The 13481-nt window shown below is 43.4% G+C and overlaps 1 protein-coding gene across 1 annotated transcript in view; it reads right to left on the minus strand.

Moving 5' to 3' along the window:
* Positions 1-11309: 11309 nt before the first annotated feature.
* Positions 11310-13481, minus strand: part of CUNH10orf71 (chromosome unknown C10orf71 homolog) — a 16200-nt gene continuing 14028 nt past the window's right edge. The window contains exon 4 of the mRNA XM_005416475.2: positions 11310-13481. This exon is cut by the window's right edge and continues 2756 nt beyond it. Coding sequence (XP_005416532.1) covers positions 11513-13481 — 1969 coding nt within the window. The 3' untranslated portion in view covers positions 11310-11512.

The raw sequence follows: 13481 nt of genomic DNA on the forward strand, positions 1-13481 counted from the left end.
CTTCCTTTGCAATGTAGTAAAATATTGACTTTGGGTGGCCATATTACCACAAAATAAGATCTTTTCCTGATAGCTACCAAAGAAGCATTTAACAGTCCTGGCTTGTGAAAATGTGGATTTCGTTGGCCTGTAGCACATCTAGCCTTAGTTGAAAGTGATGTGTTGACAATATATTAATAATCCAACCACAGTGGCTTTGTTGTCTGCCCTAAGTTGTCTGCCACAAGTAGGTGCTGATCTGCTGTTTCAGAAGCCTGAACATCATATTTTGGAGTTGTGAGACATTTCTTGTGGTAAACTAGTAATAGATAAATCTCACCAGAATTTAAAATATTGGCTTGCATAACTCTTCAAGTATTTAATTTCAGTGGCTTCTTCTGTAGTCAGTGTTTTTTCAATATAACATCCATAATATGAAACAGATAAGGCAAAAACCACCACCACTTGTGTCATTTTACCTAGAAGGGTTTTCACATGCAGAGCAACAAAAGGCAGCTTCTAGAACTCTGTTCTGATGGGCCTGGAAGTTACTGGTCTGTTACTGGTCTCAGACAGTGCAGCTAAATAACTCTACAGTGTCCTGGACCATCTGAGAGTGTGACAGCTATTTGTACAGGGAAAATATCCACTCCTTTGGGCTGGTCAAATGGCAGGGTGGCTGTTACTATCCTGCTTTCTCAGTTCCAGCACAAGACAGAGTACTGTGACATTAAGTTATATACAGGTGAACACCTGGAATATGTTATCCTACATGACTTACTTACCCATCTTCTGCCCTAACAATGGCCTGAACACACTCTGAGAAGTGCCTTCAGCCCAGTCTGGGAGATCTCTGATAGTGTGCTAGGAAAATGCACCCTGAGAGCAGCCATCAGAAGGCAGGCCAGACACAGCCAGCCTGAGACACTGCTCCTTGGGACTGGTCAAGGCCAGGAGAAAACTTCATTTTTAATTAAACTGCGTTTGCTTTGTCAGCCAAACTGGTTTACCTTTCAGTTCTTCTGTTTCAGAATTCTTTTTTATTAAACTCCAGCATTCAGTATTGGCCCTAGAGACTAACACTTGCTATAGTGGCAAATTTATTAGGGCTCCCCTAGGCACAAATAGGCCAAGATTTTTATTATGTGCACACAGCTTCTTTACACCCGCACTGTACATGAGGCAATGTGTTAAATAAGATCCAAAGCCCATTAAATGAAGAAGCCCATCTCTGCAAAGAAGACTCCCCAGGAACCTAAACTCTGCCTGTTATATCCCAGCTGGCTCACCCTCGCTCCATCGTGCTGGCTGAAGCCATCAGGTTTTGGCAGATGCTTGAGAACCAAGATGCTGGTGTGATCACCAGCCTTGGCAGAGCAAGGGATAGGAGCATCCCTGGGAGTTGTTACTTTTTATTAGAAATATTTCTGTAGCAGTGCACAAGAAATTGGCTGCTGGCAGGGAAGGAATATGTACAGGAGAAAAGAGCTGATCCTATTTCTCCTCTGAACCATTACTTTAGAGCTAAACCCAGCTGGGACTCAGCCAGAGGTTCTCCGGGGAGGATTTGACAATCACTATCCAACAAGGGTCAGAAAGGAAGTTTCAAAATCACTCTCAGAAAGCCAAATACTTGAATACTTCTCCAGTGGATCTGAACCTGGGAGCAATCCAGATTGATGTTGCTGCTTATTCAGATAAATAACACAGACAACAAGCAGCCAGACACCCTGTGTGTGTGTGTGTGTGTGTGAGCATGCACATTCAAACCACAGCCTCCTCTCTCTGTTGGTGGAGTTTCCCTCCACCGAGCTCAGGAGCAGCATTTATGTGAGTCAGCTTCATGCACCCCACAGAGCCCTTTCTCTGTCAGTGAAGCCCAGGACTCACTGCACAAGGTTTCATCCCTACCTCCACTATGAGGCTCTGGGTGGAGCTCACAACCTGGCTCCAAGCTGGAAGGAAGGGAAGGGGGAGAATTCTTGCACAGTAGATTTTTACTGGCTGACCCTTTGCACTGACAAGCCAACCTGAGCCCTATACTGGTCTGTGCAGACATTCTGAAGGGAGATATTTCTTGTTAAGAGGTTCCCTCTTCTAGTAATTGAATGAGTCTCCACAGCCTGAGAGGTGACTTGTCCCTTCACAGAGAGCTCACAAGACATCTGGGACGCCTCAGTGTCACCCTGCTTCTCAATGCCGCACTACGTTTTCTGCATCACATCATCACAGAGGTGAGTAGCAGTACAGCTGAAGATGCAAGTGGTACTGTTTGTCTCACACAAAGGGGTCACTAGGGTCTAGGTCTTGGCTGAAATTCTCTTCTGAAGTAGCTGGTTGGTTGGATTAATTTTTTTTTTGTTATAATGTCATAGGTCCGCTGCTCTGTACAAATATCAAATGTCTACAGAGCTGTGGAGGTTGAGAAGCTTCTTGTCTATAGGAAACTCTGCAAATCTTCAAATTCCTAACCAGTTCAGATGATATCAAACTTTTAAGAAAATAATCCACTGAGTTAAGAGCTATGCTTTTTCACTAGCTTGATGAATCACATACATATTAAAATTTAGTGACACCGGTACTCTTCTGTTGTTCAATACACAATTTGCCAGACACTGTGAAAGCAGGAGAGGAGGGAATAAATGAGAGTCTTTGCTATTAGTTAGATTTTAGAATTACATTACCAAGCCAAAAAAGTAGGAGCCAGGGTACTGGAAACACCTTATTCTTGCTGCCACTGCATGGGAAGGTAATTTAACCTTGATTCCATACTCTCTGTCTCTGGGACTTATATGTGCCCAACAAAAACAGCTCCTGCATGTACAGGTGGATGTATCTGGCCCACAATTTAACAAGGCCCCTAGCACCCACCACAAGGGAGAATTGCATTGCCCAGATGCTACTTTTGTAAATGATGACATTGTTTAAGCACATTGCTTTCACTTGATCCTTTCCCCCTGCCTTCTCTCAGGGACCCTCTCTCTTCCTGAGCTCAGCTCCTCACATTTCTATCAGCAGGAGGGAACATTTTGGGCTTGCTACAGGCAGACTGGGAAATTCTTGTGCTGGCAGAGCTGGCAATAAGCAGCAAGGAGCAAAAAGTCTTCTAAACAGCCCAGCATGTTACGGAGGATGATGTCTGCTGTGTGCTCTGTTAGCTAACAGCATGTACACAGCAATGTGAGCATTAATTTGGGGGAATTAGGAATGACTGAGGGTTTAGTCTGATTCAGGCAGGATTTAGGATTAGCTATAATAAAGAACACACAAATTGGGATCATGGGGTTTTATCTGTGGTCTCTGAGCATCACAGACTTCCTCCTGCTCAGCCTGATTGTATGTGACCATGGCTGATAATGCTGCTCCAGCAAATGCCCATAGTACACATGCAGTCATATGTATAAAACCTTTGTTTTACCCCCAGCCCAGCTCTATTTACAGGATGAAGGGTATTTACCGGCTGAAGGAGCCCTTCAAGTGCAGTGTGGATGTACCATTGCCCTTACATTAGTGCCATTTCACAACCACTGGAAGCTTTCCAAGGACCAGGCTGTTGTTTGGGATTTTCAGATGAGAAGCATGAAAATTGTCAAGTGTAAACCACGTGGTTGGCGTCCTGCTGAGCCTGATCAGATAACCTCCCAGCATACCCCAGGGATGCAGATATTGCACACCATTAAACATGCCTCGGGTGCCCAGAAGGATATAAATCCACAGGCAGGTTTCTGTAGCCCTGGAAAGCGCGGTGAGCCCGCAGCGAGAGCGGCCCCCTGCAGCGCTAATAGAAGGCTGCCAGCCTGGAGCTGCGCGCACGGCAGCTGCATGCGGAGCCGCGGACAGTCCGGCACAAGAGGGAGCTCCGCCGTGCCTCATCGCGACAGCCGGCGCTGGGAGCGCTTGTCTGTGACCGCATCAGAGGCTGTTCCCCTCACATAGCCATTTTCGTGACCGTAGCATCTCTTCTTCATTCCAAAATGCACAAAAAACCCCCCTAAACCACCACTACCAACAGCAAAACAAACCAACCAAAACCCCAAACACTGTGGAAAAAAGGTCAAGTCGATATTCAGCTCGACAAACTCAAGAGAAATAAACCAAAAACCATTTTGTGATATTTGAAACCCTTTTCTTTACCTTCAAATTCATAATACATGTTTTTAAATTAATGATTTCTTTAAAAAGTACTTTCAGTCCAATAGAAAAGGAACAGGACCATTTACTTAGATATTCATGCAAGCAAACAAGGACCTCTCAATAATTTTTGAGCAAATTTCCCGCCTGAGAAGACAGCAAATGAAAAGAAATTAACACTCCAAATATGTAGGTTTCTTACCAGAAATTTCAGTGCTGTCAAAGCAGTGTCTTTTTCAGCAAAGAAGGTGTTTTATTGGAAAATTCCTGCTAAGGTGCAGTCATGTGGCTTGGCTGTGTCAGTAGGTTTTTGGTCCAGTACTCCAGGTGGTATTTGATCCTGCGTGGTTTATGTTAGGGCTCATCTGGTTGCTAAGGAAAGGGGTTTATGGCAGCAGGGTCAGTGCTAGGGCCAGTTCTGGGTCTGATCCTGTTGCCAGGAGGAGTGTTTGTGTCTGGGGCTGATAATGCAGGGGGTTCAGGAAGGGGACACAGTAAGCAAAAGGGCATCTCCATCTCCATCCAGCTTTCCACCTGGCCCTGGACTCACCAAGGGCACCACCTTTAGCAATAGGGGGCAATCTGTGAGTGACCACCCTCCCTTCAGCAGAGAGATGGAGATGTGAGGGCATCCCAGGTACAATCCTAGTCCTGGCACGAATGTGGAAAGAAGCAAACCTTCATCTCCCTGGGTTAGTGGAACATGGGAATCCCAGGGGAAAATGGAGCTCCCCTGTGGAGCTGCAAGTAACAGGACATGTGCACAGACAAGTGGGAACTGGAAAGGACATTGTCCAGACACTCCACAAGTACATGAAGTCCATATCTATAAGTTTATATAGACATGTAAACATTCCTAGATGCATCTCTACACAGGTATGGGGGGACTATTGACAATAACATTGTCTTAGTGTAAAGTGATTGGAAATTCTGTTTTCATTCTTTTTCTAACTTATAGAAGTTTCAAATAGCACAGACAGTCTTGGCATGGAATAATTCTGGAATGTTTTCACCCACATTCCTTGGGAAGGGATGCAGTCCCAGGGCACCTGTTCCAGGCTGTCAGTGCTCACCAGCAGAAACTGATTCTGCCAACAGACTTTCAGGAATCTCAGGGCAAGCAGAGAGAGTTTCTCTTGGACCAGGTCCTGTTCTCAGCCCCTGTAGCTTATCAGTGTTAGGAATAGGAAGATCAATGTTTATCTCAGACTCTGTCATCTCTGCCCTGTCAATGTAAGAATGGTCCTGAAGAAGGCCACCTTAGCTCACCTGAAATTCTTCATGTTGGGGACATCACTGACAATGCTGGCACAGCAATGATTCCATTTTCGTGTGCTCTGAATGCTGCCATTCCCCATGCCAGCTGTAAGCAGGAGTGTGAACACACTGGGGAGCTCCATGGCAAGGGAGCCCAAGCCAGCAAAGGCTGCCTGAATCAGTCTGTCAGGCACCTTGCCTTTGACAAGCCCTGGCTTTGCAAAGTGCAGCTCCAGCTTTGAACATTTTCTGCTTTTTGCCAGTCCCACTTCTTTCCATTGTTAGAAGGATTTCAAACATTGTCCCTGCTTCTCACAAAGTCTTCCCTCTCTCCTTCTTTCAAAGTACCCCAGGCCTCAATTTATTCAATATGGATTTGGGCACAGGAAAGTGCTTATCTTTTACCACTGCAAGCTGCTTCCCCCAAGGCTTGAGTTAAATCTGCTTTAATAAAAACACAGAGCTTTAGTCAATTGGGACAGAAATGATTTCTCTTCTGCACTATTGGAATGCTGCTTTCTATGTTCAATAGCATATTAGAAGGAAGTCTCTAATTGGCCATATAGTACCAAAGATCTGAGTATCTAATGTGAGAAATCAACATCATGAAAACTTTGAGAATATCAAAAAGAAGCAAGGGAAGACCACAGGTCATTTTCAGCCATTCCCTATCCATTTAAACCCCATAATTACAATATTATATTTAGTATCAGGGGATGGTGTTAAATGTGAAATCATCATAAGACCAGAATAATCATCCTAAACACAAAATAAATTAATCACTGACCTCTGCTGTTATAATGAGGATTTCACAAAAAAAACCCAAACGCATTGAAGTCCAATTTACTCAAATGTTCCATGTTCTTTATCTCCTATAAGGCTCTGAAGCAGAGTTTCTTTAATAAAAATGACTGATGTACACCAGTTGCTCCAAATTACACATTTATATGTATTCACTAGAGCCCATGTAACCCATCATGTGCAATATCACCAGCTTCTGATACAGTTTTTCACTGAGAGAAGGGATAAAACTTAGAGTTTTTATTTACACAGAAATGAAACAGAGCATATCCCCCAAATACAGATGTGCAAGCCTGTCAATCTATTTCTGCTAAAAACATAACCAGCCAACTATTCTCTTTATGGCCTGTTATATTCATATTACAGTAGCACTTTCACTGTCAGCAAGGACTCCTTGGCTACTCAGGGATCAAAGCAGAGCAAACCTAAATAAAATTGCCAGTCTGGACAAGGACTGAGCCAAAATCACTCTGAGAAGAGTCTCCACTGTGTTTCATAACACAACACACAATAGGAGAAAATAAGGAGAAATATGAAAAAAGACAAGCTATACACCTGGTAACTGTGGATAGGACACAGGGAGTACAAAAGCACTGATGTCCTCTGGGTGGTGGCAAGAAGGTGATCATCTCCCAGTGCTTTTGGACTGGGTGCTGGCACATATCTCCATGGTCCTCTGCTCAGACAGACCACTGCCCTCGCACAACAGGGAGGGTGGGAACCATCACAGAAGTCGTGGGCAAAGGTGCTTCTGCCCAGCGTCCTGCTCCCTCTCTTTAGGAAGGGGAGGAAGGAGGATGAAGCCCTGCATCCACTCATCTCCTAGATCTTTTAATTGTATACCACACACACACACACACACACACACACACACACACACACTTCCTTGTTCTCAACTTTCTCTGCCAGCATAACTGGAGATAGAATTACAATGACACATAATTACAATGAAAAAGCTGGCTGGAAGTCATTCCAGTATTATAAAACAAGTCCCATTTATTTTGTTTATTAATTAATAAATAATTACTTATTTGCAAATACAGTTGCATCGATGGAACATATATCTTCTTGGACAGATCACTTAGGAAGGCACTGAACTCCCAAGGAGGAGATGACAAAAATCCATGCATGTAGGCCATTTCAATTAAACTAAACTCTCTAAAACAAACCCAGCATTTTCCACGAGGAAATTCAAGCCCCTGGGACAGAGCTGTGGGACGGCAGTCCAAGTCTGCATGTGACAGCTGGACTGTTGGCATTGCAGTCACCCCACAAGGAGAAGGAGATTCAGAGGGAGGCAGTTCTGGCCCTAGAATGAAGGACTAGCTAAGTCAGGTTTGGCCTCAGTCACACCTGCCAAGGAAGAATCACCACGGTAAAGGAGCCTCAGGGCACCAAGAAATGCAACATGCACAAAGGCCGCGGTGCAGGAGAAGGAAACAGGGAAAGCAATGGCCCCTGCTCCCTTCAGCCTGCTGTGCTGCCATGCATACCAAGAACCTGCTGTGTTCTTTAGTCCTAACCACAGCCTGCTGGCACGGCAGAACTCGGCTTGGTTTGCCTCAACACCTCTTTCACCTACAACTTAATGTCACTGTCACAAAACATTGCTTTCCTACAACTGCTTTCAGGACTATTGCACGTTTCCCATAGCACCCCTCCCCCGCAAAAAAGGGTCAATTTACAGCTCTCATTCTGCCTAATACTGACCTCTTCAGCCTTGTTTCCCACAGCAGCAAGGGAAAACATCCCCCCAACAAACACGAACACAATAGGGCAAGGAAAGAAAAGTATTTGTTATTTGAAAAGTGTCATTTGTCTTTCTTTAACACACAAACATTTTGTGTTCACCACCACAGGCATTACTGCTTTCTTATACTGATATGCAAATGGCAGTTTTATAGGTATGTTACATATATATAGGGCTGTTTACATGGATACATGGGTGTGTTCACACACATTCCCTCAGCCTAGCAAGAAGCTGATCCAGCTGGGACCTGGAACAATACTTTTCCAATATCATTCATGCCCTGTGTCAAAGTGCAGAAAGCTTTGGATACAAGACAAAATCCACTTTCCACTACTCTCAGAAGTCCCCCGTTTGTTTAATTTAACAGAATCATAGAATCATTAAGGTTGGAAAAGACCTCTAAAATCCTTGTGACCAACAGTTAACTTAGCACCAAGTGTTCACCACACCTTTTGAACACTTCCAAGGATGGTGATTCCACTGCTTCCCTGGGCAGCTTATTCCAGTGACTGAGCACCCTTACAGTGAAGAAATGTTTCCTAGTGTCTCATCTAAACCTCCGTGGAAATTACCCCTCAGGTAATTTCCTCAGGTGCTGTCACTTGTTACCTTGGAGAAGACCCTCACCTTGCTACAACAATTTACCTACGAATTCTCCAGGTCAAAAACCCCTCTGGGAGCTGTTCAGAGACACAGTCCACTGTGAATGCAGCTCCCTGAAGCTAGCAGAAAGGGCTGATGGAAATGAAGAAGTCCTACTTGAAATGTATTTGGTATCCAACTTAGGACTGGCTCCTCTTTAAATGCCCATGTTTCAGTTCACCTTAACAGCAGAGGGAAAAATACACCCTGCTTTCCTCACATACCTGGCAGCAGTATAATGGAGCATCCCACTCTCCACAATAAGAGTTTTAGGAGACCCTTGACAAAAGGGTTCAGAAGCGCGCATGTTTACAAAATAAATGACAGTTAAAGAAGTAAAAGGGACCTTTTTAAATACATGTATATATTTTTGTCATCAAATTACCATTCATTTTTAAATCTGTGCACAGATACTTCATATCCATAGTCTTCCCTTGGGAAGGAAGCTTTTATCCTGTCCTCTGAGAGCCTAATTCTTGACTTGTGGCCCTTAAGGGCATTAAAATTTCTAGTATCATACACACACACACACACACACACACACACACACAAAAAGGCTTGTTCACTCTGATAGGCTTTAAGATTTCATAGGTTTTGTCTAAATGCACCATGGAAAACTCTAATGGATCTATTTGTCTATATTTTAACATGCGGATGAGATGCTGCTCTATACTGGATAGACATTATGCTGTATAGAGTGACAGCAACAGAGAAGTGTAACATGACTAGCGCCATCAGTTTACAAAGTACTGGTGACTAAAAAAATATTTATAGTAAGAGCCACTTCCCTCAATTTAACAACTTGAAAATGAATTCTTGTTCTGGAAACACTCTTGATTTTCATGCTTTTTATAAAAAACATTCTTTCAAAATGAGCCCTTTTTCAGAGGAGATTGCATTTCTTGAGTTCCAAGTCAAAGTTAATTTAAATTTTAATGTTTTCAGAACAGGATCACAGGATAATTCAGGCTGCAAAAGATCTCAGGAGATCTCTGTGTGAATCTCCTGGTCAAGGAGGGTTGGCTCTGATGACACCCCAGGTTGTTCAGAGCTTTATTCAGTCAGGTGTTGAAAACTTTCCAGGGTGGAAAACTGAACAATAAATGTTTATTCAAATATGGGCATTTGGCTGAATATGCTTAAAACTCAAACATACCAGTACAAGCTTCTTCATTTCCAACCCACACCTCTGCTGCAATCAAACCTACCAAATCACAAAATGTGTAACAGGTGAAATCAACCATAGAAAATCATTAAAATCATTAATCCAAACCCCACTGTAATCAGTGAAGTGATGCCCTTAGTGTTTGTGTAGGAGAAATGCCTCAGAAAGTGGCACTGATGAAAGGAACTGTCTGGTGGGACTAGGATAGGCTGTGAACACATGGCTCTTGTCAGGGATGGAGGAAGGCTGAGAGCTGAATTCAGGTTAAGGAAGGAGAAAAAACACGAAGTGGGTCTGTGTCCCAGGAGAGGCTTCAGTCCTGGGAAATTTTCTGAAGGAAATCTCTGTCACAAATATTAACCCTGGGAGAGTGGAGCAGTGCCTGTGTCCTGTCTCCACACTGTATTCATTAACAGAAGGCCTGATTCATCCCTTTCTTTTCAGGAAGTCAAGAGCTGCTTCACTGAAAGAAATCCCGTAAAAATTGCCTAAGATATGAATCAGGCTGAAAGTCACTGGCATAATTCTTCCTTTGAGCTTCTGCACTTCAGTTATAACTGGGGAAAACAGTATGAAAATGAGACACAAAAAACTAAGCCAATACTCCAAATACAGATATTTACAAGCAGGCACAATACATTCAATTTTTCCATCTTTTCACCTAGGTTTCCTCATTAACTATGATGATAAAAAAGAGCTTATGCAAGGATGAGTGATATTTTCATACAGATTTTCAAAGAAAAGTGATAATTCAAAGAAGCACTTTTCTAGAAATCAATACTTTGGATATTCTGAATATGTTGTTTGTTTGTTTGTTTGTATTATATCACAGAATTCAGAAGATCAAACTTAGATACATTTTTCAGGTTTTAAAAGTTAGTTCCATGTTTCAGTGCGAGCCTGAAAACAAAACACATTTCAATTACAATAGCTAAGAACTTCTTGTCCTAACAAACAGTTAAATACTGTTGTGGGATTTCATTCAACCTTGCTCCTTACCAAAATATTTCAGGCCAAGTATCAAGATAACCTGAAGTTTTAAGTTGCCTTATAAATAAACCCTGACTCTGGGGAAACCTATTTGGATGTTATCAAGAAATATAAAGAATTCAGCAGCATATTACTGGGCACTGCAAAAGTATATGGGAAATCTAGAGCAGCTGCAACTGTATTCTGGTTGTTTAAAAGGGTTTTTTTTTGACATGGTTGTTGTATTGTGCATCCAGTATACAATCTTCTTGTCAATGACATCAGGGCAATCAAAGTGTGCAAAAAATGGACCTTGCATATATGGCATATTTGTAGCCACAGACTTTCTACCTGTCAGTACAGTTCAAAGGCAGTGAGCGAGGAAAGTTCAGTAGAAGCAGCATCAGTTCCAGGTCTCATAGGATGCATAGGATGGTCTCACAGATTTTATTTAGTGTCATGTATCATGCAACACATCTGGGCAACCGGACACTTGCTTTGGCTATCCCAGCCTTCTTAATGACAAAGCAGCAGCAGCAGCAAGCAGTGGCTTTACATTGTCAAATGTATTTGTCTAGCTGGCATTGCCCCTTCATCTCACTGATAATTTGGTGCTTACTCAATTTCTCTTTTCTTCAGAGTGGTCATTACCTTGCATCTTTCAACATGAACAGTTTTCTTTTCCTTTCCCACCCAAACCACAATGAGATTCAGACAAAGTGTTGTACAAATATCAAATCTGCATGTGCTGTTGTGTGCATGTGTCTGTCCAAACAGTTCTTAAAAACACTAGCTGGCATGTTTTGTTACTTCAGTTTTCAAGATACTCCTTCAGCAGCAAAATCATCTAAATTGGTGAGGGTGACAATGCTAGTATTTTGGGTTGGGCTCACATCCTTGCCTAAGTGAACTTGAGTTTCTCCAGCATCTTGATGGTAGGAGTAGGAGGCTGGTTCAGTATCCACAGACTCACAGTATCTGTAGTCCTGCTGGCCATCTTCAGGTAGTTCAGCTGGTTCTGGTGCAGCAGGCACTGACCAGGCAGGTTCAGAGAGTTGAGAAGGTGATTTCAGCACAGCTACTGATGAGGCTGGTAAAGGCAGCACTCTAGGGTAGGAGGCATAGGGAGAATTCTTCGTTTCTAAAGAGGTGGACTGGTGTAAATTCTGTTCCAAGGAAGGGACTGAGACTTGAACATATTTGCCTGTTTCTGGGTCATAAAATGTCTTTACATTAACTTCAGCTGGTAAATCAACTACGTAGTATTGACCAGAGTCAGGGTCCTGGAGGAGTTTCCTCTGGGTTGTAGAGGGTGAAGAGCTTGCTGCTGGTGCAAGTCTAGATTTCCCAGAAGTGGTTTCTGTGGGAGTAAAAGTTGAGTGAAGGAGAGGATGAAGGGGAGAATATACTAAGGGTGAAGCAGATACTGCTGTCTCTCCAGAATGAGTAGGCTTTCTCCCTACAGCATCTACATGTTCAGTCTGATGGTTTTTCTGCTGCTCTTGCACCTTTTTCCTCTTGTTTGCCAGCTTTTTAGCCCGACGCAGAGCCTTTTCTGTTTTTGGTGGCACAGTGGGTGGCTTGCCTGCTGGTCTCCCACCAAGTCCCCTGGGCTCCAGTCTCCCATCTTCCCCTGTGACATCCAAAAGTAGGTTCCTCTGTGCAGAATTGATTATCTCTTCTGCAGGCATATAAGCTTGCCTCTCTAGTGCCATGTTCAACAAGGCAGGATTTGTAACATCCCCTGTCTCTCTAAGGCCAGAAGTAGTTGGTTTATCTGAAAATGAACTGGCAGCAAGAGAGTGCATCATGTTTCCTGACCTGGAGCTTCTAACAGCAGGGCATGAAAGATTGTCTAACAAAGGTGCACCTTCTGTATGCAGGATATCCTCTAAAGTGTCATTGGATACAGAAGAACATGTGTGGTCCTCTAATATGGAGCCAGTCACAGGGGAAATTGTCTGCCTAGTGATTATTTTTTTGGCGCAAGACCCCCCTTTGCGGTTAGATAAATGATGGTTCTTAAAGTAATTTGTCTTTCTTTCTGCAGCATAGCTGGGGTTGTTTTGTTCTTGGTCATTTTCCACACCTCTAATTGGCTGTTCTAAGCTGTGTCTTGCCTTTGTAAGCTTCTTTTCACTTCTACAGACACTTTCTTCATCCATTTTCCCAAATTTATTTAACAACACATAAATCTTTTCATCTTCTTCCGTCAGTTTTCCAAATGAAAAGCCCTCTGTATTTTCCAGAAGACTGGGATCCACTGTTACTGAAGTAGATCCAGACTCACTGGCTTCTTTTTCTCTGTCAGTTGCTCCATCTCTCACGTTCTGCTGCCCTCCGTGTCTCGATGCCCACCAGCCAACCTCCTGGGCATGTAACATATTTCTGTGCCTCTTGTTGTACACTGCTGGGGACATAAACTTACGTTCCATTTCCCTATAACTGCTGCTCACTGAGTCATCCAGGGAGAATGACCGGAGTAGGGGCAGCTTGACAGCCCTTATCACCTGAGGCGACCTGAATGTGTTATCTTTAATCATAAACAGACTGGGTTTGGTTGAGCTTGAAGATGGTGGTGTTTGTGGTTCCTCAGACCTGGAGATGGACGTGTCTCTCATACTGTCAGATGCAGAATTTGTGCTGTTGGCCTCTTCCCTTTTCTCTCTCCCTAGCTTCTCTTTCATCAAGCTCCTCTGTTCATTCCCAGTAACACTTCCCTCCCTCTTCTCTGCTGCACCAGTTCCAGGGCTGATACAAGCGCAATATTGCAATTCATCTTCCCCA

The sequence above is a fragment of the Geospiza fortis genome, unplaced genomic scaffold (assembly GCF_000277835.1).
Source record: "Geospiza fortis unplaced genomic scaffold, GeoFor_1.0 scaffold130, whole genome shotgun sequence".
In the NCBI taxonomy this organism is placed as follows: Eukaryota; Metazoa; Chordata; class Aves; order Passeriformes; family Thraupidae; genus Geospiza; species Geospiza fortis.